We start from the raw sequence: 26,533 nt of genomic DNA, 5'->3' as shown, positions 1-26,533 counted from the left end.
TCTGGCTTGGTAGCTCTTATTTGGCTACAAAATTCATTTATTTAATTCCATGCTCTTCTACATATTACGGCTCATCGACAAACTCGGCAACCATTTCTGCGACGATATCGTCAACGTTTTTAGTTTTGTCGCTAGCGTTCTCAACCTGTGAAAGTCTGGCCATTTTAGTAGGAGTACCATTCGTCTCATGGGTTAACGAATGCTTTTTGCCCCCAGACTGAGCGCTACCAGTTCCCGATTCTTTGTCCAGTGGTACTTCCACCACATCATCATCATCATTGTCGCCGTCGTCAGCAATGTTGGCGGTTGGTTTCTGCTCCTCATCGCTATCTTCTATGGACACGATTGTAGGTTCAGCGAGTTTGTCTTCCGGCGTTGAAGCACGTATAATGCCATCATTGTAAGATCCCGTTTCGTTCAGCACGACAGTGGTTCCATTCGTCTTCTCGATCTGGTGGCTCGATGCGTTGCTAACTTCTTCAACCCATCCTTCTGGTTCAACATCGGCAATCTCATCCACCTGTCCGTGGTCGTCCGAATCTTCCGTCACAGCAAGCGACTCGTTTATTTCTCCCTCACTGTCGTCTACCACGTCATCTACTTCAATCACTTGCCCAGGGGATTGTTTCGATGGCGAAGGCTTGGCCACTTTCTCGGTTTCGGTAGTGATTGGAGCTTCGGTTTCCTGCAAAACCTTCGCTAGAGGTTGTCGCTCCTTGTGCGTCAATGCCTTCTTGATGCTAGCCTGCTCCACCGGGAAGTACAACGTTTCCTTCCAAGGATGAACGATCAGTTCCGCCGAACGTGCGAGTTCGCCCGCAACTGAACGAACTTCTAGGCTCGGATCCGCTGTCCGAAGTGAGGTAAATATGTGCATGGCATATTGTAACGGCGGTGGGCAACGGTGATGCGGATTGGTGATCAGTGCAGCAAAGCAGCGTAACAATCCTACGCGTGTATTGGGATCTCGGTACAAGCCGCGAGTGCTTTGATTGGTAGTAACGAGTGAAAAGCACAACGGAACAATTCTTTCCTGCAGCAGCTTATGGGTAACGGGTTTGATGAAGCATCCGGCAGATTGCAAGACGATGGTCAAGCATTTCAAAGCTTCATGACAGAGTTCCTCGTTTCCTGTATCGACCAGCTGCTCTTTTCTCTCCGCATAGACCGCTCCATTGGAATGCGCCTGATTCAGTGCCGTCGCTGCATTCCTTTCCTTTTGCAGCTTCTTCTTTGCTTTCGAAGACAATCGCTTCAGGCTGTTGGCATCCATCTTGAGCGTTACCTCACCGACAAAGGGTGTGATGTCCCGTACAACATGCTCCAGGATCTGTTCGTTTACATTCTCGATGCTACTGCCATAATTCATTCTCTCACACCACACCGCAATACTTTCGTATACCTTGGCTCGTAGTTGGGTGAAGCTCTTTTTTTGGCCCGTAGCCCCATGTCGTACGTTTTGCGTAGCCCTCAGACACTTTACGTATGCATCACAAATCAATTCCGCAAAGATAAGCATATGTGAGCCAAGCGTGTTTATCAACCCATCCAGGACACCAAGCAATGAGCGCTGAATCGTGGGCAGAAATGTTCCAAAGGCAACGTTTTCCGTAATCACATTCTTGCTCATCGCTCCACATGTGACCGATAGGCCACGTAGCACCAAATTCAGTGCCTTGAACGGTGCGATCGGTTTCGGTACAGCATAAGCACCGACGATGGCATGCTCCAGCCAAATAATTAAGTTGTTAGCACGAACGACCACAAGCTGAGCTGTACGTAGCGGATCGTCCGTTGACGGGAGTGCTGGCAGCTTCAGACACTCCAGATTCGTCTGCTCATCAAATGTTTCCGGCGTATGGGCAAATACTTTGTTCAGCAGATCGTGAATGGTATCCACCAGCTTTCCGTAGTACTCTTCCCAGGTTTTCTTGTGCAAAGTACCGTGTTGTCCACCGCCACGGATCTGTTGCAGCAGCAGCATGCACGTGGCCGTACCGAGCACCGTTTGCGAATCGGTCGCATCCACTAAACCGCAGAGGAATTGCTCAATCCGTGATTTAAGCGCGCCACAAATGCCCGTGTAATGGCGCATCGCCAGTTCCAGAACGGTCAGGAAGTGGGGAATGCAGGACGTCTCGAAGCCAGTTTCGAGCGGATGCAAGATGAAGGTGGACAAGTTGCTACTGAGCAGCTTGCGAAGTTCGGCCGAATTGATGGAATGCAGCAAAAGCTGCTTCAATACCGCGTACACCAGCGTAATCGATTCCGGCGATTTGTGCAGATTGCACACCTTTTCGCAAACGTTGATGTAGTGTTGCGCTTTCTCTTCGACGATTTCCAGCGGACAGTGCGGCAGCATGAAGTGCAGGGTTCTGAGGGCATGATTTCGCGTGGCAGCATTGCCCAACAGAGCACTTATTTTAGAAAAGATAGTTTCCAGGTCACTTTTAGGCTGTAAGAAAACGCATCGAAAATCAGACACCAAGCATCCGCGGTTGGCTGTACCAGTACTTACATCTGCCCAAAAAGTTTGATGCTCATCCAGATTTTTCAGAAACAGGGACAGCAAACTAGCGTTTCCGGCGTGTACGATTGGGTTGAGGATTTGTCCTACACCCTCCATGGTGAATGCAAACCAAACGTGCCCGTTCTTTTGAGCTTCACCGAAAAGAAAAAACCACCAAAAAAGTACCGAAACGTGCGCCGGCAAACTGTCGGGGGGTAAGACGCTAAGCCAACTCGCACGTGATAATAACTGTCAAAATCCAACTCACAGCTGTCACAACATTCAGGAATCGAAGAACGAAGAGGAGTTGCGAAAAGTTGAGAAACTTTTCTTACTTAACACAGATTGAAAAAAGCCAAACTGCAGCTGAAGACGGTGGACCGTAGATCGCAGGTAAAGTAACATTAATGCTAAACATTCGCTGGACCTCCGCTTACATGCTCGATGAGTTATGTAACCAACACGAGACCCCGAGGTGCGCGCTTGCGAACTAATGGAGTTTTCTTCTACCGCAGATATGGGTAATACGGTATCGGCAGCGGAGATTGTCGCTTCGAACATTGTTCCAAACACGGCGGTAAAGGGCGAAGAACCGGCACTACCGAAAGGCCATCCGCCCGTTGGCGATAAACATGGCATGATGGGTAATCCCCCTCCCGAGTGTCCGATGCACCAGAAGCAAGAGGTCAAAGAACAGCCGGTGCTGGTATCAGAATGCCCGGTTAAGCATGATGGAGGTGGAGATGTGAACCCCTTGAACATGATGCCTCCCGCAAACCAGAACCCTTCGCCGGGGCAACCGTTCCCGCTACCGACCGATCGACAGGTATCGACGATTCCGAAAGCCACCACCGACGGAAAGCAGGAGTTCTGGGTGTATCCCAGCCAGCAAATGTTCTGGAATGCGATGCTCCGTAAAGGCTGGCGCTGGGAAAAGGACGATATCGCCCAGAAGGATATGGACGATATTATCAAGATACACAACGCCAACAACGAGCAAGCTTGGCAGGAAGTGTTGAAATGGGAAGCGCTGCATGCGCGAGAATGCGGCAATCCTCGCTTGAAGAGTTTCGGAGGAAAAGCGACGGATTACAGTCCGAGAGCGAAAATCCGGAACATGATGGGATACGAACTGCCGTTTGATCGACACGATTGGATCATCGATCGCTGTGGAAAGGATGTGCGGTATATCATCGATTACTACGATGGCGGAATGGTTGACGAGAAGTACAAATTCGCACTGCTCGATGTCAGACCGGCGATGGATTCGTTTGAAAATGTATGGGATCGCATGAAGGTGGCCTACATGAGATGGAAGTTTGAGCTGGAAGACAAAATCAAAGAGCTGAAGAATTAACGCTTCTTTAAGTACGCCATAGTTTTGTGGATTTACCTTTCGCCTAACTTTAAATTTACTCCCTTGCTATTTTAAGGACTATGAAACCGGATTAAACAGATGCATGTTCGATATTCGAAATAAACGTAGACACACTTTTGCTTTTTAAGTTATTGACCATGAAAGTAAAGTATGAACAATAGGAATAAAGAATCCCGATCAAATAAAGTCGTTAAAGAACTTAAAGAACCTTTTGAATAATTTATGTTACTTGCGGGTAGCGATTATCGAATAAAAACGGTTAATTACCCACATATCTTTTTGTTTTATTTCATTTTCTGATGTTTCAATTCATGTTCGTTGAGCAAAAGATGATTCAAAACCTTTCGGCCTCGTAAGTACAAAACATTTTATAGCAAAGAGCCATAATTACAGTGGTTAGCCAAACGTTAAGGCACTCGCCATGATAGCAACTTCCTTAGCTAAATTAATTTATTTAGCAACTTCGTTTTGCAACTCTCAAGCAAAAACCAACAACGCACCAAGGTGGGAGTCCTAGGTTGGAAATCAACTGTTTAACGAAAGTTTCTTTCATCTTAGCCGTGCTCTGCAACGATAGTAAATTCCTTTGAACATGTCTCAGTTGATCTACTTTTCTACAATTCTTATCGGACGTCTGTAGCTAAAATAAACGCACCAAGAATCGAGCCCTGATAGTGGCTATCTCTAAGCTAAGCTGATAATTCAAGAGAAACAAGATTCTTCACGCATTTTTTCAGTGATCGCACAGGTTACTAAGACGCATCAAAGCTGTCTTGTCTCGGTTTACTTGGCGGTGCGGTCTCACAATCTCTTCTCGTCTTCTTCTGTCCAAATAATTGAAACTGATAATTGCCATCAATAACAGTCGATTATTAGAGTAGGAATGTTTGAATTATCTGCCTTGCAGTGACATAGCACGTGGGTATTCTTCATTGGTAGTTTGTGTTAAAACTTCTTTGCAACTATAAAAGTAGAACGTTTACTACGGGAGGAAGTTTGTTTCATTATGTGTTATTTGTTTGATCGTAACTGCGTGATGGGCCCCATATCGTCGTCGTAATCACAGTAGTACTAGCACACATTGCTTAACCCGACGGAGACTGTATCCCTGGCTACAGCATGGGAGCATGCAAAAGAACGCATGGTAGCACGAAAGCGACGGATTTCGCTTTTTCCGTAACATCACGTTAAGAAGCATATGGGTGCCGGGTGCTAACCACAGCGAACCGATGCAGGTAATCGCCCCTAGGCAAGGGGCCGTGGGTGAAAATTGCCAAGTAAAACGAGGCTGGTGATGGTTCACATTGTTGGTCGTTATGCGCATTCTAACGCGGATCTACACGTGACCACTGCCGTATACAAATGAAGGATTTGGTTTCATGGCCTACTGTTGGCTTGTATATCTCGTTCGTGCCAGCTACTGACGTGAATTGTCTTTCTTATTGATCCAATTTACATTTCTTATCTTCAGGATCGTGTTTGAGGAGTTGCCAAATCGTGGCAGAGTAAAACAACTGTACGCTGTAGAACAGAAGTTGCAATATTTAATCTCTTTCTTCATTTACGTAAACGACTAAAATACATCAAATAATTTGGCTTCATTTAGTTGCCGCCACGCATTGTGTAACACGTCTGGCCGTATTTTCAGCATCGAATCTCAACGCAAGATTTCGCCCAGTCATCCGGCGGTCCATGTTTGTCTGATAAGAAGCTAGATAGTGTGCACATGTCGGGCACTGATATGGGTGGGAGCTTTTTGCCCAATTTCGACCATCGCCTAATTGTAGCCAAGCACGTGGATCGATTTTTATTTCAATTGGACCACGATCAACAGCCCTTGTCCGTGTCCGTGTGCAAAATCAATTTGCTTTTCTTATGGCTACAGTAACAGAAAAGAAATCTCATTTTTGCTTTAACAATAGGTACAAAGGGCAAACATTTCGGCGAGTCTTAAGCTTATCGAATAATGAACTTTTTTAAAATTCAAATTAATAATACAACACATAATTAGACGAGAATAATCGACCGTGATTGATCACGTGATTCACGAGTCACAAATGTGTTCGTCCTGTTGCTACCGACAACCTTCACGAAGGTCGTCGAAACGGTGTGTTTTCCCTGATAACTGATAGCGACCAACGTTGATGTAGGTTCGCTAAGCTTGTCTGCCAGAGCTGGTGATTCGATAAACAGCGAGTCCCTATACCGCTGACAAAGGAGTAAAGCTCTTGTTGCGAGTTGAGTTAGTCACTCCGATAAATCCAGTAGCAATCAGCGGCAGTGGTGGTCGTTATCGAAAAAAAATACACCTGATTTTCAATAATACTTTTTCGAGACAAGAGGCGCGGCTTGCCTTATCGTAGAGGGGAGAAGCCGCGGAGCAGCTGTTGTAAAACAATGCTCCGGCCAACGAAAACGATTTGAAAAAAAACAAACCTCACACCGCAACCGCTTGATAACGGCCAGCACCGGCATCGGTGAAGCACCAGCGGTGAAGCGATTCTATTACCGTTCTTGCTGCACACGTGGCACTCCCGTGTGAGGGCGAACTCTTCAAATCTAAAGCTTCGGATCAGCTCTAGCCGGGCGTAATTTTGTGTCGCAACGACTTGAGCCACATGCTAAACCACGTTTCTCACAGCGCCAAGTGGCTGCCGACACCCGAGAAGGAGACCTGCGACAGGAAAGAGAGAAATTTACTTATACCCGGTAACTGATACCCCCCGCCAGACCAACCCATCCTATGATAGAGAGATCGATACTGACGTCACGTGCACGTGGCAGTGCACAATTCGAGCATTGTTACCGAGGCAGTCCCAGGGCAGCAGGTGCGACTACGCAACAAACCACCTTTATCTGGCCATTTGACATTTGCCATTTGCGCGGTCTGGGTTGCTCACGTTGCTGAAAGCATGGAAAATGCAGTTAAAAAAATAAATGGCTGAATAAAATGTTGCGACTGGCTTCCTGCTGACCGATGCGAGGTTAGGTGAATCACCGCTGCCAACCTGCGAAACGTTGTTGGACACGAGCCACTGAAATCAGGCTACTTGGACGTGTCGGCCACACCTTCAACAACGTTGGTTTTTATGATTAAAGTCTGAACCAATCACATGGAAAACGATGTTAAAAAAAAGCCAAGTCCCACTTAAACAACATTAAGTTATTCGTTTTCTGTCCATGTAATATTTTTAGTGCTGAAGCATCCACTGATTTGTTGAGGATAAATATTCTTTATCCTGTTCAGTCAATCAGTAGTTATAGTAGACATCGTTTGCCATTTTTAACCGCTATGAATGGCTAGCAAGTTTCTTGTGGTGATCGCGCGTTTAATATCAGCGGCTGGAGTCTACTGCTGACTACTGCTTCCGATCGAAACGGTAGAAACCACTTTTGCACAGCAGCAAAGGTAAATGACTTTACGTGACATTGAAAGAACGTGTTTTGTATTTCTGTGAGCGGATTTTTTTCTTCCTCTTCTCTTCCAACAAACCCATCGATGATGTGTCGTGCCAATCGCTGGTGGCTAGCACCCCAAGCGGGCCCCACACACAACAACAATGCCGGGAACGCGTTGCGAGCACGTGCATTGTGCCGGGCATTATAGTCCGGTGTCTGGGGTTTATCTTTCCATCGTTTCTCGGTTTTTGTTTTGTTTTTATTTTTCTTTTGATTTTTTTTGAACAGATATCCGATTTCCTCGTTTCGCGCGTCACGTTCTCGGCGGCGGAGGCACCGTGTAGGCTAAGCTTTTAATGTGTACCAGCATTAAGGGGGAGAGTACGGCCCGGGGGGGGGGGGGGGGGGCGTCACAAGACGCCGGTTCGTGGTAGCGGTGCTAAGGGATCAGCATATCGGGAGTACAATGTTGCGCTTGGTGCGGATAAAGGAGCAGAATATGAAGTCGCAGCAAAAGGAGCCGCTTGTGTTGCCGCAGGTGGAAAATTAACATCAGGATGATATTTGATCGCCGATGTAATATCAGGTTTTTCTCTCAAATTTGCTCAACAAATTCTTTGCTACTTTTTTTTATCTTTAACTTCAAAAGCAGAAAATCGATTTTACTTAAAGCTACTAGTGTGTTAGCAGCTGATAAGGTACCGTGGACACACAGACATACTAGCACCTGGCAATCATTCACTTCAACCGAGGAGATAGGTAGACACACTTATCATCTCTGGGAATTCCTAGTGTGCCGCAGTAGCCCTCTTATCGTTGGCTGTAATTATCAACTGGCTATCGGAGATCACGAGGGCACGTGAAGGGGGCACATTTGACTCATGTGACATTTGGGCTCATTTGATCAACTATCTTCCAATCTGGCTGATGACGTTGCTGAGCCTGATGATAAAGCACCCCATCTACCGCATCACAGACCCGTTCCCACCTCTTTTGAAATTCCTATACAGTGGTCCGTGTAAAGTGCCGTTCGAAGCTGAATCGGATCTAAGCAACAAGGGAGTTGGCAGGCCTACTACGCCATCGCTACCATCGATGACCCATCAGCGCACTGCAGCTACAATGCTCTAAGCAAATAGCATCACGTCCATTTCAGTTACTCATCTCTAGAGCTACCGTTACAGTATCAATTCCATGCCATTCTTCCGCCGGACAGCATATCGATATTGACATGGAACGTTGTTTGACTCATCGGAACGGGCGTGAGAGCGTCGACCTCGCGGCGATGAGGCCACGTTGCGAACGATGAGCACGCTCGTGTGCTCGAGAGTATAGACTCCGTTAATCACTGTTTTGCGTGTTATCGTCGATGGCAACTTGCTTGGAATGCACATGAGATCATTCTGCCCATTCGCACTACACTGCCGGTTCACTGGTTTTTATCGTGGAGCCTCTGTGGAAATGCGACATTTATTGAAAAAGAAAAACCGAAAGAAAACCGCGCAATAGATTCGCTTACTCAGCGGCCCAATCAGCACTCAGCCGACGATGTTTACTGAGATATGTTTTTTGTTTGGTTTCGTTTTTCTATTTACCGCGGGATTGCGGGATCAAGCACTGGAAGCGTCCTACGCTTGGCAATGCCAACGGTCCTTAAGGGCAGCGACATTGTAAAGCATGGATTGTGCACGTGTTCTCTAGGGGGGGAGGGGGGCTGCCAACCTGCCCTTTGGATCCACGTTTCGGCAACTCGGTTGAAGCGAATGGTGGTACTTATGGCAATAAGTGCACGTGTTATCAACACCGTTGAGGGGTTTAATGGATGATTGGAGGGGTAATCGAAGCGCATTCCGTCGATGCATCATAGCCACCACAAGAAAGGTCATCAAACGAACAATAGAAAGGAGTGTTTCTGCAAAGCCTACAGCAGGCACCCCTGTGACCTTTTATCGCGTAACGACGATGAGCACATCACCGTGATCGGAGTGCTATCACAAAGGAAAACCAACAACAAGTGGATCCGCGGATAGGATCTATTGGAAAACAGCTAACATTCTCCAACTCCTGCTGCCTGCTATTTTGCTCCACACAATTCACAATCTGTTTTCTTATCAGTCCTCCCTAACTCTTGCTCCACCGTCTGCGTTTGCTCGCATGCCATACCAGGGCCCGCGGCCTCCTCCTCCATCTGTCTGGCGTGGCGTACACGCGGTCACATGCGAGAAGTGAATGATTCTGCCATGCCGCTCCCCGGTGTGAGTGAGCAGTTGGGGCAACCGCCGCCGACGCCGCCGACGCCGCCGACAACATATCATCGGTACCAGAAACGTGCGCCGCCGGAAGCGCGGACAGGAACGTGACGGCGAGGTGGCGCTTACGTAGCGGAAGTCACGTTATTTTCCACATTTTCCACCAACAACGAAACGATGCAAAGGGGCGGCCGCTTCCCTTCCTCTGAATTCCCACCAAGAGTGACACCACTACAGACGCATCGCTTTATCTTCTCTCTCGGTTCGCCGGTGGCGGTCGCCACCACCACCATCCTCCGACTCCACCGAATGCCGGAGGGGGGTTGTGTAGGGCGACACTGTCCCGTTCGGTTTGGGTCCGGTTTCGCTCTCGCTCTCTCGTGGACGGAGCAGAGAGCATGCGTCTGTTGGTGGCAAGGTATTTTAGTAGTGGCAATCGCGGGCGCACGCCTCTTTCGATCTTTGGATTTCAAGCTGTTCGGTCGCATTCAGCAGAGTACGTGCACGTGTTGCTCCTGGGAGTACCGTTAACACTTTAGTTGCCACTACCCGTCGACGCCAATCGTGTGCTATGCATATCCGTTCTACGGTGTGAGATCATCGCTTCCGGAGTTGCAGTTTCAGTAACAGCGGCATCGCCAGTAGCAGCACCAACAGCAGCAGTTGAGCAGTTGACCAGCAAATAAAAGCTACCAGCAGCTAAATGTGAGATTATTGATTGCTGAAGCTCTAAAAGGTGGTATCATCATCGTCATCATCACCATCGGCAGGCTGACGCGGCGCGTGTGATTGTGTGTGCGTTTTCTCGGGCTATTTTTGGCCGAATCGAATCAACCAAGTGGCAACAAGCGCGCCGAGCGCCAAAGAGCGGCAGTTTTGTGGGCACAAAACAACGCAGACAGCAGCAAAGAGAAACACAAACACAGCAACCTCAGACGCTGCTTCTCTCGCACATATCGAGCATTGACGAGCAGCATCATCTCTACCGCCGGTGGTGCCATCCCAGCAAGCCAGCCGTCGACGTAGCAGCCAGAGTAATCCATTTTTGATACCAGCAAAACCAGCGGGCCAGCCAGTGCGCGGTGAACGTCGTTGTTGTTGCAAATTAGCCAACAGTGAAACGGATCGAGAAGTGCATTTAGTGCAAATCAGAGTGTGTGATAAGCAAACGCCGGCGGAATTCCCGGCCCTCAGTCCTCTGCTCCCACCCCCCAATTGCAACCCCGAAAACACCGTCTTCATGTATAAGTTTTTCGTGAATTCCAGTGTCAAGTACATCATAAAATAGTAGTGCACGACGAGTGTGCCAAAGCGGAGAGAGAGAGAGAGAGCGTGTATTTGTGTGTGCTTGAGAAGAGAGGTGGGAAAATACTAGTTGCCAGGTAGAGTGAGGCATCCACCAAGCCGGGGGTGCGACTATAGGCGATTCGAGAAATAGTAGGCTGCGGCCCGTTTTTTTTCTGTGTGTTGTTGGTGTTGTGTGTAGTGGACGCGTGGTTCCGGCACCGCGAACAGAAGAAGGTGGTGCACGTGGCCAATTAGTAGTCGGGTGAAACAGAGGCCCCCGCCCCACCCCCCGCAGTTCTAGACGTTTCCGGTGCAGACGCGGGCCCCCTCCAAAGGACCGATTCCGCGCCCGCCTTTGTCGTTTTGTTTCCTTTTCGAAAATTCCTCCAACAGCGGATTTGATGTGTAAGAAGGTGGCGGCCATCGGCAACAACTCGCTTCTGCTCGATAACAATAAGCGCGTCCGCTCGTTTTTCCGTAAACCACGCTACACTCACTTTTGCTCCGTCTGGTATATCATAGAGGGACGGTCCGGTACGCGCAAAACAGTACCGCACGGCACGACGACGACGACGACGACACCACGATCGACGATCACCATCGACCCCGGAAACAGATCACCATTACTCCACGGGCGTATCGGTTCCGGCGTTTCGGTTAGCTAGAGTGTTGGCCGCCTCCCCCCCATACCGTGCGCGTGAAATTAAGTTCGGAGAACAGAGCGGCAGAAGAGGAGGAGGAGAAGGAAGAAGCAGAAGAAGACCTGAAAACGGTGTTACCGAAAACAGTCCAGCTTCCAGCTTTGTCATCGTGAGTGATAATGTGCGCGTAAGATCCGAAGGATCTGTGGCACCGTTTCACGACCCCGCGTGGCGTGTGTTGTGTGTCCTCTCACCGCGGTCAAGTGTAGCGCCGGCGGTCAGTCCGTTAGTCGCGAGGAATCGCGGAAACAAGTGTCCACCGAGATAGTAAGGGTTCTGTCAGGTTGCCATAACAACACGCGGTAGTGCAGCAGCAGCAGCAGCAGCAGCAGCACAAGGCTACTGAGATACCGAGTGTGTGCCGAAGGAAATAGGAACAAGCACAGAGCTGTTTTCCGGATCACCTGTACCCGAGAGAGGGGCCAGAGAGACACGCCGCGCATAATGGATGCATACTGGGAGGCAGCGAATGGGCATGCACCACATTCTTTAAAATACGAAAGGTAAGTCCGCGAACTCCCGTGGGACGGGATTGTGGAGGAGGGAGAACGGCCACCGCATTCCTCGTTGAGCGGCACGACACGACATTTCAAGAATTTATTTCGACCATCCATCCACGCGGCCACCGGCGCCATGATGGCGCGTGAAGCAACAATCTCCTTCCCTACGTTTGTGCCCACATATGCGGCGCACCACACCGCCGATTAAGGGGGGGGCCACTAAGTGCGAGCGAGATTCGATAATTTCTTGACCTCTACCAAGGTTAGCAATAGTAGAGCATGGCCCCGTACCTTTCCCCTGGTGTGCCCCAACGATCTCATAAAGTTTGTTGCAACTTGAGCTGTGATATTGGCCCCCTTTGATCATGTTTAGGATGATTTGCTTGGTTTGGAAGAAGACGATCTTCCTTCTGGTGCACACAGAGCAGCAAAGCGTAGTGCTAGTTTGTACACCCTACCAGTAGCTACTTCACTCAATTATCGGTTCCACTCTAATGCCCAGAGTAAGCCCACATAACAAGGGGGAAGTGTCACGTGTGTGCGTTGGCCTCTTGAGTGTTGGTTGCGGGCGAAGGGATTAAACTCATGCTCATTCCGCCCGTAGTCGCCCAAAGTCCGTTGCTTCCCTGTTTGTTCAACCTGATTGCTGATGTCCCGGGCCCCCTTCCCCCCGCCTTCCTGTGCTGCCGTAAAGTCTCGCTTGAAGCTAGGGACAATATGATCCACGGCGTATGACGTCAGTGTGCGCTCAGGGGGATTTTATTACCTCGAACCCCCTTCTCCCTGCGACTACTGATCCCTGCTGCTAAGTAGTGTGACTTATGTCGCTGATACACCCAGTTGGCAGACATCATCGCGTTTCTGTTCTGGAGAGCTGCTCGGATCGGATAAGCGGTGCTAGCAGCAAGCAATCAACACAATGGGATCGACACAGAGAGAGAGAGAGAGAGAGAGAGAGAGAGAGAGAGAGAGAGAGAGAGAGAGAGAGGGAGAGAGATAGGAAGAGAGTGAACAAGAGAAAAGGAAACAATTCTTCATTGGAGAGCAAATAAACAACAGTGATAACAGTACATTTGAAAACCCCCACACAGCCACAGCACCCCGAGTGCGTGGACGGCTCATTGGCCGCCTAGTAGCAAGCCAGGCAGGCCAGGCAACGCGCCATCACATCCAGCGATGAGCACGACAACGACGATGACGGCTCAACGGTTATCAACAGAGTTTACCGGGGCTATAAGGGACGGACGGTGGCCGATAACCACACGGTCACAACACAGCCACACAAACACAAGCAAGACACAACCGTCTTGTCGATCGTTTGCACCGCGCAAAATGTGGCCAACGAGAAGGGAGCTCTACGTGCACGTTACACGCCCTGCCAGTACGAGACAACAAAACTCACGGCATCCTCCGCTATACAGCCAAACACAATCTCGTGCCACGCATACACACTATCTGTTGACCTCTAGGTGGCGTGCACTCTACCGAATGTGGAGTGAAATGGGTGGAGAATAGATGATAAGGACAACGGCGGCGAGAGAGTCGAACACACAATGAAATCACTTGGTCACGTAGGCTTCGCTCAAGAATTTCGCTGACGGCTGTGTCTTCCAGCAAGCCAGCCAGCAAGCCATGGGGGAACGGATCCTCGCGCAACGGCCGCTCTCCCTCCTGATCCGTAAGCCACGACGTTTGGTGAAGCTGATGCTATTTCTGTCACTGATAAGAAGAGAATCACGGAGCAAGGAAAGAAGCGAAAGATCAGAACATTGACCACAAACAGCAGCTATACGCCGCCATCAACGTCTGCCGTCTGCTGTCGTACACATATACCCATTTACGACGCCATCACGTGTGGCTGGACTGCTGACTTCCTTTCTAACAAGTGATGGGACGCACTCACACTCTCTCGATTCCGGAATGAATTGATGGGGCCTGTGTGTCAGGTGATCGGTCAAGGGAGACTTACCATCAACAGAGATCTGATTGATAGCCGTGCTGCTGCTGCTGCTGCTGCTTTTCGGTCAAACGTTCAACCTATTAGCGCAGTTGTTTGCACTTTTCATCGTTTACTTAGACGTGTACAATCGGCGGCGGAGACGCAAACACACTCGCCCACCGATGCTGTCACGCCAATATCGCGTGTTCGCGGCTTCAGTGCGTGGACGGATGATGGTCAACGTTTTCGCTCCTCGAACTTACGATCTGTCTCCGCCCGATTCACAACAACGTCTGGACAAGTGATGCAGATTAACAGCGCAAGCGCAATTTCTATTGTTTGGCATTAGTATTGGCATCTCCTGTGACAATAATCGCTTACTTGGATGGGTTATTGCCAGGTTTATACGATGATTCATTGGTTGGTCGGAGTGTCTCCGCATCCGTTTGCTCGATGAAACGCCACACGATGATCAGCTCGGTGCGTAACGGGCGCGTGTTGTTGTTTTAACCTCCGTTCGGAATTTTCAATGTCAGCCGTTTTCAGTCACCATTTTCACCGATTCGTCGACCACTGTCAACGCGAATTGGGGAGGGGCGACGTGAAATCCCTCTCGTGAAAAGGTTATGCTACGAATGGCGACAACATCGGTAGAATAAGAATGTCTCATTCTCAAAATATCATCCGCACGGTGGTGTCTTGGTGGGCTTTCTTGTTGAGGCGGGCTCGCGTGTTTTTGGGACGGGATATGTGGTGTAGCATTGAGATCTGGTCAGCACTAGTAGCATCATCATCATCATCGTACAGCTGACGATCGCCTCGGCTGTCTCGGCGAGTTTATTTATAGCGTGCATCCTATTTCTGTACGCATTGGACGTTCATGCACCCCCACCCCCTAGCATACAACATGTGGGTGTTGCCGATATTTTTATTTCATTTCTTATCCCCTACATTTCTGCTTTTCCACTCCGAAGCAAGCACCATAAGACACACACCAGCCATTAGAAGACGCTGATAATATTGCAGCTGCGCGGAACCAAGATTTATTCATTTGTTTTCACCGAACAATCTCGAACCAAACGACGACACCGAGAACCGCGGCTTGTTGGCGCATGATCCCACAAGGGGGCTCCTTCTTATAGCTCCTTGGGGGTCTTAGCGTGACCTCCCTATCGCGACTGGTGCTGATAGGAAGGAGAGAGAGAGATGGTACAGCAAAGACATCAATTTTCTTTTGCCGCTGTGCCATATCGCTCTATAAGAAAGGAGGACCGCGCAATCCCGAAGCCAAGCGTGTGGCGAAGCAGCGTGACGATGACATCTCTCCGGTTTGCGGTGGTTCCAGATTAAACTTCATTGTAGGCATCATCCCTCGCCTAGCAACAGAGGACCGCGCAAACGCACGCTACTCATCTGAGAACAGATGATCTTCGAGTGGATGTCAAAAAATGGCTGCCTGAAGTGATTAGGAATGGGGATTAAATGTGTGCTATAATTTGCTTCCTAATCTGCTTCGAACTGTGGAGGGTTAGTTGTAGTATCGCGGATCGTATGTGGCCAATTGTTTTCCTTTCATTTGGCTACTACAAAATGTTTGATTAAAAATGCCCGATGTACTGTGCCTGGTACATTCCAAAGTGGTTGCAGCATAACACATCCGAGGAACCTTTTCGTTTCCCTGGTTACACACTGACTGAACCGACACAGTCTCAGCTTTAGTGGCTACCACTTCTCTCTGGGGCATTCGTCCTGCCTGCGAGCGGTGTATGTTTTGAGGGAGGGATGGGAGGAGAAGGTGGGCAGAAATTTTCCGTCACGTGCACCGGCATGTGTTGACGCGAGGAGTCTTTTCCCATGCCCCTCGCGTCCCTAGCGCGACCGTCTAGTTGCACTTTTTGTATCGACGTTTTCCCTTCCTCCCACCCTCCCTTCCTCCGTACGGTCGTCACACGGTTGTGTTTGTAACCCAATTGCCGTCACGCGAATGCGGTAACCACTGCGACTCGGTGCGGCGCACGCTGCCAGCTCCCAGCGGGCCCTAGCGGGTATGCACACCTGTTTTCCGTAAACGTCAACGGGGAGTTTCCGTCTCTTGGTGTCTTGGATTTCCGCCCAAAAATTTGGTGGTGGTGGTGGTCTGCGCATGTGGCCATGGTATGTGCCGTGAACTATGCTGACTCAGCAACTGTAGGCGAGTCCGCTATTTGAAAAATGTTGATCAAGTTAGCATACGTCGCATCGTCGTAATTGCTTTATTAAAATAACAAGACACACTGCAACAGATACTGCGCTGTCGCTAAGCATGTTGCATCGCGAAACAATTCATTCTAACCAACCGGTGTCCCTTCGGCATCCTGGTGTGCGTAGAGGCAACAGGGAACTGGAAATTGCCGGGGCGAAATTAGCACATGTACGTACTTTACGCAAATGTAAGCGCCAGAAAACGACGACGAGAACAACCAAACTGGCCCAAAAATTTCGTCATTCGTGGCACGCACGTTTGCCAGCCAGTCAGTTTGTGGATGGTGGTGTGAACAGAAATTGGTGAGATAGCTGGACACGGGTTTACGCCCGTATTCGTGTGCAAAAAAAAAGGCAGCCAAAGGAACCCCCAAAGAAGCGCGCACACAAAAAATCATCCCCAGCCCGCATGCGTGTCCGTGGCCGTGGTGGTGGCTATTAATAGCGCGAGTTTCTGTCCCTCTTTTTTTTCTTTCTTTGGCCAGTAGCCGCCGCCGCCGCAGTCAAGAAGGAATTCATGGAGCGAATGGTGGGACCAATAGACGGGGAAACTCCAAGATGAAATGCGGGGGGGGGGGGGGGGGTAGAGCGAGAAGCACACAAAAACAATATCACACGAGACGCGACCGATGGCAGCAGGCGGTGTCGTCGTCCAAAAGATTGGCGATTTATTCATTTAACCAGTTTGTTTGGGTTTGTTTCGGAGCGTCTTCTGCGATCGTAACGTCGTCGGATGGAAGGGGAGGGGGGGGGGGGGGGGTCAAAATTCGTTTCGCGACCTTTCGGATCGGACCCGCGTGCCTGCGATCCAGTTATTCGCGGAAAACAAAAGCAAAAGCAAAAGCACACGCAAGCCTCTGAAAGCACTCTGACCGAAAACCACTTCCTTCCCCACTTGCAGATTCGCAACGTTTGAGAAACCGACGGAGACACCGCCAGACTGGTAAGCAAAATGGGAGAGGGGGGAGGAGGTTAAAGAAGGAGTTGCCCGTGGCAGTGGCAGTGGGTGGTGGTGTCGTTTGCTGCCGGCGTTTTTTTTTCCTTGATTATTTTTGCAAAACGCCGACCAACACGCTGCTTCTGGAGTGAACAGAACACCGTGGGGGGTGGGGAAAGAATGGCCACGACGATGTGTTATTTTCATTATTTTTATTATTATTCCCTGCTGCTCTATCTTCATCAGCCACGGGCAGCAGCAGCAGCAGCAGCAGCAGCATGACGATCGATTTCCGCGTTCACGAACGGTCATGGCATGCTAAGTGAATGGCAGTAGTAGTACGGCCGAGGATTGAAGAGTGAATGGAAGGGCCACCGCCTTGTTGTCGCATTAATTACGCTCTACCCAGCGCGCTCACTACGATTATTACTTTCGATCAGAACGTTGAATGATACGCATTTTGGAGTTTAGTTCCACGTCTCTACATCGTTCCGGATTTTTTGTCCGGACATTAAATTCTACGCACTTATCAGACACTGGTTGTCAGAAGGAATGTGTGCTTGTCTGCTGTGTCGCTGGTCTGAGTTTGGTGGTTGTGTTCGCGCGTGGAGCGGGTGAGGTTTGCGCGAATCGATCGTGCTCGGCGCACGTTTTTGCCATTTTAAAATCGCTCGACGCACGTCACTGCTCGGCGTCCGTGGGGTAGAGGAATACAAAAATCGGTCCCAGGACCGTTGGACTGGCGCATTCCTGAACCAACCACCTCTCCCATGTCTCACCCCCTTCTGTATCGATTCAAGGAGGTCGTGTTTGGGCAGTTTGCGATTCGAATCTTGAACTTCACTTGCACTCTAAAAAGTGCCGACATTAACGGCACACTTAACGTCTCGACTCATAGCTGTGTCCTGCTTTAATTATCCTTGGCGAACCTGCTGCTGCTCTGTGACTCATGCAAAATACGGTGGAAATACGTTCCGTTATGAACCCAGTTAACTGTTCCGTGTGTTCCGTGTGTCGATTTCGCAGATACGACAAACAATACTGAGCAAATGGCTACGTTGATACATTGACGATTCATTCTAGAAGTGTGTTTTCTGTGCGGTGATGAAGGAAGGTATGGGGGAAACATTTTACTTCACCCCGAGATCACATACGCTGGGAACAAAACGCGTACGCAAATTTCCTATGCTCACAAGTGAAACCTCGCGCGTCATGGCCACACTCCGGGAGCTGCTGCTGCTGCTGCTGCTACACAAACAAAAACCCTCACGATGGTCAATCTAACAGGGGGAGCGTGGGGTGGTGAGAGATTTCGTTGGAAGTGTCCTCGCTAACGCGATGGAAGTGTGTCCGCGTCCGCGCTCCGGTCCGTGGTCCAATTGTTGCATCCGTCAGCCAGCCGGTACAGCGAAATGTTTACATCACCCCCTCTGTGCCCAGTCCCGGCTGCCATGAGGGACGAATGGTGAAATGAAATGAATTTCCCCTGGACTGGCCACTGACCATCCTCATCATCATCATCCCCAGCCCCTCTGCCCGCAGCGAATTCAACGTATCACGTGAACGGGGATGGCGCAGCGCGCACCGGCTCCATGGCATGCTGTTGCTGTTGCTGCTGCTGCTGCTGCTGCTGACTAAACAAAACGGAAACCCACTTCGGCAACATTTCTCACTATGTTTGGCGTGCTGGTTTGCGGTTTTCTGCCAATGTCGTCGTCGTCGTCGTCGTGGTCGTCGTGGTCGCGCCACGCTGTCGTCGCTGGGAGGAAACTCATTAGCATATCTGGGGTGGCGCGGTGGGGAATTCACGAACCTTCACGATCAACTGACTAGATATAGGGTGTGAAAATACACGCGAATGCTTTGATTGAGAAAGGTTAACCCCAGCCACCGATGATGATGATGATGATGATGGTGATGGTGGATGGGATACGAATATAACTCCTGATGATTACAAAGGTACACAGTCGAGGCCGAGGTTGCTCCCGATAAACGTGCGTCAGGTGTGTGGTTTTGTGGCACACATGACGCGGACGGTGGCGATCGTGTGCAGCTCAGCAGCTCTTTGCTTATCAAATTATCACCCAGAGAACATGCGCTTTCGCTTGACCATAGTTTGATAACGTGGCAATCGTTTCTTCTGGTCTTGTGTCCCCAAAAATGCCCCCCTCAAAGTTACACAGCATCGAATCGAATTTCAAGTAGAATGTAACGCGTTAACTAATGCTCCAGGCCGCTACCTACCTCTCCGGTAACGCGGTACGTCATTACGGCCCTGTCCACCAAGAATCGCCCAAAGAGGAGGAGGAGGAGGAGGTGGCGCATGCTCCAACGGTGCTACGCACGACAACGATGGATCTCTCTGCAAGTACTTCCCACTTGTGCTTCTTTTTCTTCTCTTTCCTGCCCCCCCCTCACCCCTCCCGCAGGCCGGTTAGGAGCGGTTTGCGCAAGAAGCGGGAAGTAGTGAAGGTCAACTGCTTCTACCAACCGTCGTCGTCCAGCACCGTCAGCAGCAGTCGCGCTCGGTCACGACACTCTACCGATGGTGACGGTGTAGCGCACGCGGCTGCACTTGCCCCCCCGTCCATCAACCACACTGTCCTCCCCCAGGCTCCGATAGTTTTTATCGATATTAACCTATCGATGAGAAGGCGGGCGCGGAATGTGGGGGGAGGAGGTGTTATATCCATTCGCGTTCGAGAGCCACCTTCTTTTTGTGTGGTGGTGTAAAGGGGGGGGGGGGGGCGGGGGGGTGTATTGGGAGGATCGTGTGGACGAGACATGACATGTGTGGCTGAACTCTGCTATAAATAAAACACGTTTTCCGTTCCTCCGATTATTAGCCCACAACGACGACGACGATCGCTGGTCGATTCCGTGGGTCTGGCTGAGCAGATTGAGCCGTTGTGGTGGTGGCGGAGGAAACAGGGAAGTTCGAGATCTACTTGTTACCGAGATCTCGACGTCGTTGCGGTGACAAATGCAATATGGTGACAATCTTTACGTTAATAAAGGCGGAGAGCAATCTGCTGCGAGAGAGTGCATCGGATTCGCTGTCGTATTGCCACCGGTAATTGCTCGACAAATGAACGTTTTAGAATCAATTCTTCTTGCACCATCTGCATTCATTTTCGTTTGATATTTTTTGGAGACACGAAATAGAATTCAAAATGATTCGTTTCCCTTTCGAAAACCAAGCCTCTTCTTTCCCTTTCTCCAGGCGATCAACACCACGACGACACTCGCCTTGTGACGACTGATCGAGAACGATCCTCGAGCATCGTGTGGTTGGAACACGATTCTCAGGAAGCAAAAACAAAAAACCGGTTCGAGCCACAACTCTCTGATCGCTGCTGCTCAGAGCGCAGCTCCTAAAGCTTCCAACCCGGCCAACAATCTTGGGTTGGTTGCGATCTGGTGTATGTGTGTGTGCGGTTGTAGTTCTATACTCTTCATAACCCACTCCCTTCACGCCCCTTTCTGCCCCTGGTTTTGTGCAAACACTTATTCGATCGTGATGGAATGCAATCTGTTGTTGCGTGCATACAGTTCTCTCTATCCCAACGGTTAGACGGCGGATTTTGCATGAATTACATCTCACCTGGTGGGGGGGGGGGGGGGCACCTGATGCAGTTGCGACACAGCCTGTCCCTATAGTGGACACCCTGAGCGCGCACCCCGGTCCCGGTATCAGATGATCAGAGTTCTGTTAATTCTGTTTCATCGATGCCTGGCAATAATCGCGCTAAATTATGACTCCGTCATCTACACTGCTGGCCAATACAATAGGTAACAGTATTTAAGCAGCAATATTTGGTCATTTTTCAAAATCTATGCAAAAGAAATCTCAAAGAAGAAAAGAAAAGAAGTTTGTTAAAAATACCTGACCAATAAATAAGGTAAATCAGTGAATAGGGCAAACATTAATTAATTAACACGATTTTCATTTGCTTATATCAAAAATCAGTATGTGACTTCAACATTAGTCAGTATCCAGTGTATCCACCGTTGTTTTGAAGAACTTTCTGCACTCTTCTAGGCATAAAATCGACCAAATCCTGACTGGTTTCTACCGGAATGGAATACCATTCCTACTGCACTTTTTTCCACTATTCAACTCTGTTTGAAAAATCTTATCCAGCTAATTTTTTCTTTAAGGTATTCCACACGTTTTCAATCGAGTTTAAGTCAAGAGATTGACATGGTCAAGGCAAAACTAACACATTATTTCCAACAAACCATGATTTCATAAGTTTTGATGTATGGTTTGGATTGTTGTCCTATGTAAATACGCATCTTAGAGGCATGATTTCTTCTGCAGCATTACCTCTTCCATAATTGACTTATACTCGAGGACATTCATGGTACCCTTGATTTTGAAAATAGGGACTTACACCAAACCGCGAAAAACATCCCTAAATCATGATGCTTTCACCACCATGTTTTACAGTTTTTTTTGTGAAGCGAGGATGAAATTTTTGCCAGCAGGTATTCGAACAATCTGCTGCGAGTCCAAACTAAACAAATTTATTTTAGTTTCGACGCTACATAAAATTTTACGCCACTTTTTGGTACCTTCAGTACCTTGCCAATAACGATAGTGATCTGCAAACTGTTTCCTTATCTGCAATTTTTTTTAGCTCAACAGTGGCACTTTTCGTGCAATTCATCCTTGTAGCCGCTTGTAGCCGCTTACGGAAGGTTTTTGTGCTAATATTATCGTTTATTTGTGAGCGAATCGTTCTGGATGAAGCAAACGGATCAATTTTGGCCAAAAGTGATATGCGATGATCAGCCGTTGGCTTGGTTTTTCTCGGTTTATCTCTAGGGAAACCCTAGATTTTTTTCACAACAAAGCATTTCTCACAAAGTCGTCGATCCTTTTGTAAACTTTTGTCGACTTTTGAGTAAACTATCACCAAGAGGGCTGATAAATGTCGAAAACTAGTGTATGTTAGTACAGTTTAAGGATGGTGAACATTGCATGTATAGTTTTTAATATATAGTTCCAATTATACCAGCTTCACACAATTACCTATTTTATTGGCCAGCAGTGTATGATCCAGCTAGTAGAACGCTTAGAGAATCCTGTTCGTGGGTTGGTGCTAGAACAAACCAAACAAACAAACGGAAAGAAAAAAAATGGCAAGAACTGTGACTCACACCCAGCAGCCGATAAAACGCTTCTTTTGAAGGAGAAGATGTGTCGCTCGAGGTGTTACCGGGGAGGGGGGATGGCTTGTACGTTTAGCACCACCGGCCCACAGCAACCACCATCGGACAGGCCAACAGTTGGCATATCGTTTAAGGCCCCCGCTGTCCGCCCATGACGTCGACGCGGCTGCTGGGTAATAAAAGAAAGAAAAAAAATAGAAAAAAGAAATCCACGCCACACGGCGGCGCCGCGTTCTGTGGACGGAACAACATTCAACGAACATTCACGCCGCTATCACGTGCGAGTCAGCGAGCTCTGCTCTAGGCGTGCCAATAGCAACGACTTCACGTTCACACTGCTGCGCGCCGTTAAATCGTATATGCGTGTGTCTGTTGGGTTGGTTTTTTTTTGTTGCTTCTCTTCTGTTTTTTTTTTGCCACGAGGTGTGCGAGGTGCCGGTATCACCAGCGCCAAACAACGAACGAGGTAAGGTGGACACGCACACCTAGCAGCAGCAGCTGGTGCTACTGGCGTGCAAAACACTAGTTTCCGCCATTGGCCACCGGCTGGGACGGTGGGTGCAAGGTGGGTGGCTTCTGGGGGGGTGTAACGCACACCGAAATGCGGAAACACACGACGGGGCGATGCCGCCATGGTATGGTGACGACGGCCTGTGGTCGGTTGGAGCTGCGCAGGATTTCCTTTTTCTTTTGCACACCCGACATAGGAGGCGAACACGTGAGCGAGCGTGACTAAACCATTAATCCCTATGACGACGAATCCAACACACACCGAGAGCGAGCGGAGCACACTCTTGATTAAATGGGTGTGCGCTCCATTTCCGCCCTATGCCCCTTTGGCATGCCAACGATCTACGATGCCCGTTAAAAGTTCTGTACTTTTGCATAAAGTGTAAAAGTCAGCGACCACACCACATTTTTTTTTGTGTGTCGTGTGTATTTCTGTCGGAAGCTTAGTTAGGCTATCGTGTGGGAGCACTTCCGGGGTCAATATGCGATTCTGGGGGAAATGATAAGGAACCTTATCGTTTACTAACCTATCGCGGTGTGTACTTAGATACCTTCCACTCCTCGGTCGTTGTGTATTGTCGGACAAATCGATGTGATTGTGCGGAAAGTATGAATTCCAATCACTCCTACTTTGATCCTCGATCCATTTTCAGTTTCAGTGTCTCAATTTTACTAACCGATCGATATCCATTATTTTCGCTCGCATCGAGTAGTATAGTTTTTTTCTTTTGATTTGGAATTCTCTTCACTTTCATACAGGGTGCGCCATCAGGATGTATCCTATTTTAAATTTGAATAACTCTGCCATTTTTCAGCCGATTTTAAAATAATAAAGCAGTTTTATTTAGGTTATTCTATGCCATTTATTGTGCCATACTCAAAATATGATATCGATCAAATTACCGCCTTCATTCGACATACAAAAAAGAGGCTCTTTTTCGGACATTTTACATTGTTTTCACAACATTGAGGGAGTTATTTTGGCAATTTCAGCTCCAATATTTCCTTAAAGTTGTTTCATAGTCTTCGTTTTGTTGACATAAACCTTAATTTTCAAATAGACCCACAGAAAAAAGCCCAGCGCCGTCATATGCGGCGATCGAGGATTCACCATCCAGCTTTCACTATTGACCGATTATTTTCAATGTAAAGTGCGACAATTTCAGTCCGCTCTTTTAACGTGGAGTGATGCATTACTAAAATGGCATAGACTGAAGTTTCAGAAACTGTCCTATTTGTCAAAATGGGCTGAAAAATGGCAGAGTTATTCAACTTTAAAATAGGATACATCCTCATGGCGCACCCTGTATGTAACTGCAATTCTTTACGCCATTCTAAAATACAGACTACTAAGAACCAGCGCGCACAACAACTCCCCTTATAGTTCCCAAGACTCGAGGGGGAACTCGAGAATGCGTTTCATCGTTTCGCACGCCCGCTTGTGGATGCGGAAATCTGATGCAGCGCCTGCTGGGCGGGCGGGCGGGCGTGCCTTGAGCCGATGTGCGAACAGTCACCAGCAGCAAGATGTAAACAAAGTAACTGTGTGCAGTTGGTTGTTGCCCTCCTCGCATCGTTGCGATCCGTGATCGTCGCCGTCGTTACCGTCCACCACCGTGCATCGTAGTCGACACTTGTGCTGACTCCGGCCACTCGTGTGTGCAACCTTCTGCGAGTTTATTGACGTCGGTCGATCCGTGTGTGGTATGCAGCGGGTCCACCCCACATCACCACCACCACCACCAATCCAGCCCACCGTTAACCCACGCTCTGATGGCTCGTCGTAAGACGATGCGCTACTCTTTAGAAATTTGAATGATTGCAGCGTGCACTGCCGCCGGGCCGGGCGGCACGATTGTCTCTGAGTGAGCAGTTGCGCTTCCGGATCGCCCGTTGAGCGACAACTACGACGATGCCTGTTGGAATTGAGAATCCCACACGTTGCGTCGATGGGTGTCGGTGGCTTAAACCCTTCTTCTATTTTCATTTTCCATCGAATGGCGGAAGGGCACACCAGCCAATACGATGTGCGGTTGTTGTTGTTGTTGTTGCCAGTGAACGTCGGGGACACGTCGCGCGTTACGCCTCAGCAACAGGTTGCGCTGGTTCGTGTCTGCGTGTCTATCTTCACTTCTCGGCTCGTCGTTCGCCATCGTCGTCGTCGTCGTGGTCGTCCTCCCCCTATCTCCCCTTCTGCATCGAGCAAAAAGGGGCAATGTCAAGCGACTTGTGACGGCGGAGGTGGGTAGCATTTGCGATGATATTCCGCTCTGTCGTTGGCCGCTAATGTGTCACGTGCGTGTCGAGCTTTAACAGCGAAGAGAACCACCACCTTTCGAAGATCATGGTGCTCGCTACGGTTGCCTGCCTGCCTGGCTGCCTTCCTGTTTCACTATATTAGAGTCAGACGAAAAAAACTGCTTTTAAAAACATTGAAAATGGCGAATCATTAGCCCGTGTGATGATGAGGGGGTGGGCGAGAGGGAACTTTACCGTTGTCTTCTCTAGCATGTTCTCTGTTGCGTATTTTCTATTTTCGGTTGCCACGCCACGATTGAGAATATTTTAAGAACCGCGATGACGGGGAGTTTTAAGCTGGGGGCGAGAAAGGAACAAGAACAAAAAAAAAAGAATGAGGCAAAACCGACTTTGCTTCACAACAGTATCTTATCCTCCTGCTCACTATTATACGACGGCGATGCTGCAATACGTGGTCGATCACAGTGAACTAAGGTTAGCGGCAGTAAAGCACAACAAAAATCTCGTGTTTCAGGATCGTTTCCGTTGGGCGTCAAAAAAAAAAGAAAGCATGCGTCTAGGATGTAACCATGCCAACAGTGAATCGAGTTCACTGCAGCGCCAAACGACCATGAGCACTACTACTTGCGCTGCTTACTGCGTTCAGAGCACACATCGAGTTCTTCTTGCCTGTCTGTCAGCGGTTGGCATCCGTAATATGGCCACGTTGGTCACGTTTGTTGGCATTTGGTCAAAACGTTTTATCGCTCGTATGGCGTGCAGCAGCAGCACCAGGTCTGTGGGCCAGAGTGGGTCATCTGGTTGGTCGGTCGGTTGGTTGGTTGGTTGGGCCACACTGCCGTGGCGCGAGCGTGTCAGCTTGTAATCTCGTGGTGGCGCATCGCCTTGTTCTTCTTCGCTTTAAAAATAGCAAACAAAAAAAAAAAACAGCAAACGATGGACACAACAACGCGGTGGGTTAAGGCGGAAATAAAACGCCACGTTCATCCGTCCGTCACCGATAGAGAGGACTCTGCGGGGAGTGGTACACAGGATTCGATTATCGGTGCTGAATGAGTAGATAGTTTATCTTGCCCACAAGGAGGCGCCAAAGATCGGTGCAAGCGTTAGTTTTAAATACCATTGAGAGGAGAGCTTACAAATGCGATCATGTACTGTACTTCAATTGTTCAAACTCGCCAGCAACTCATCGGCATATTCCACGATATGAACCACACTTTCAACAAATCTCCTTTCACTAGAGGCACCAACAAAAAGTAGTGCTGTAAGAAATTTTCTAAACTCATCATTCATTCAACGACGTCTAAATGTTTGATTAACAGATTTAAAAATTATTCATTCATTTAAACGCATGCTTGTTATATGACAGCGTGCATATGGAAATGTATTGCGCCGTAAACAATTCCCTATCCTTGCCGCGAGTCTCTTCTGGTCGGCAGCACGCTA

The 26,533-nt window shown here is 48.9% G+C and overlaps 3 protein-coding genes across 4 annotated transcripts in view; 2 read left to right on the top strand and 1 right to left on the bottom strand.

Annotated features, from left to right (window-relative positions):
- On the bottom strand, window positions 1–14,069 carry LOC126571510 (proline-, glutamic acid- and leucine-rich protein 1-like). Its single transcript, XM_050230074.1, has 3 exons — window positions 13,993–14,069; window positions 2,519–2,714; window positions 1–2,455 (listed from the first exon to the last, which is right to left on the bottom strand). Exons 2-3 carry the CDS (start codon window positions 2,624–2,626, stop codon window positions 65–67), a joined length of 2,499 nt encoding a protein of 832 aa, XP_050086031.1. The 5' UTR covers window positions 2,627–2,714; window positions 13,993–14,069; the 3' UTR covers window positions 1–64.
- On the top strand, window positions 2,787–4,094 carry LOC126571513 (holocytochrome c-type synthase). The gene is made up of 2 exons (XM_050230078.1): window positions 2,787–2,902; window positions 3,025–4,094. The coding sequence occupies exon 2, from the start codon at window positions 3,027–3,029 to the stop codon at window positions 3,864–3,866; it is 840 nt and encodes a 279-aa protein (XP_050086035.1). The 5' UTR covers window positions 2,787–2,902; window positions 3,025–3,026; the 3' UTR covers window positions 3,867–4,094.
- The window catches only part of LOC126571511 (transcription factor cwo), a 21,706-nt gene continuing 5,180 nt past the window's right edge, over window positions 10,008–26,533 (top strand). The window contains exons 1-2 of one of the 2 annotated variants that reach the window (XM_050230075.1): window positions 10,008–12,026; window positions 17,105–17,146. In XM_050230075.1, the coding sequence (XP_050086032.1) occupies window positions 11,968–12,026; window positions 17,105–17,146 (101 nt within the window). In that variant the 5' untranslated portion in view covers window positions 10,008–11,967. The remainder of the gene's footprint in view (window positions 12,027–17,104; window positions 17,147–26,533) is intronic. The other variant, XM_050230076.1, reaches the window with a different exon arrangement.

The sequence above is a fragment of the Anopheles aquasalis genome, chromosome 2 (genome assembly GCF_943734665.1).
Source record: "Anopheles aquasalis chromosome 2, idAnoAquaMG_Q_19, whole genome shotgun sequence".
In the NCBI taxonomy this organism is placed as follows: domain Eukaryota; kingdom Metazoa; phylum Arthropoda; class Insecta; order Diptera; family Culicidae; genus Anopheles; species Anopheles aquasalis.
The sequence above is the reverse complement of the archived record's forward strand: the minus strand, read 5'-3'. Positions and strand labels throughout refer to the sequence as shown.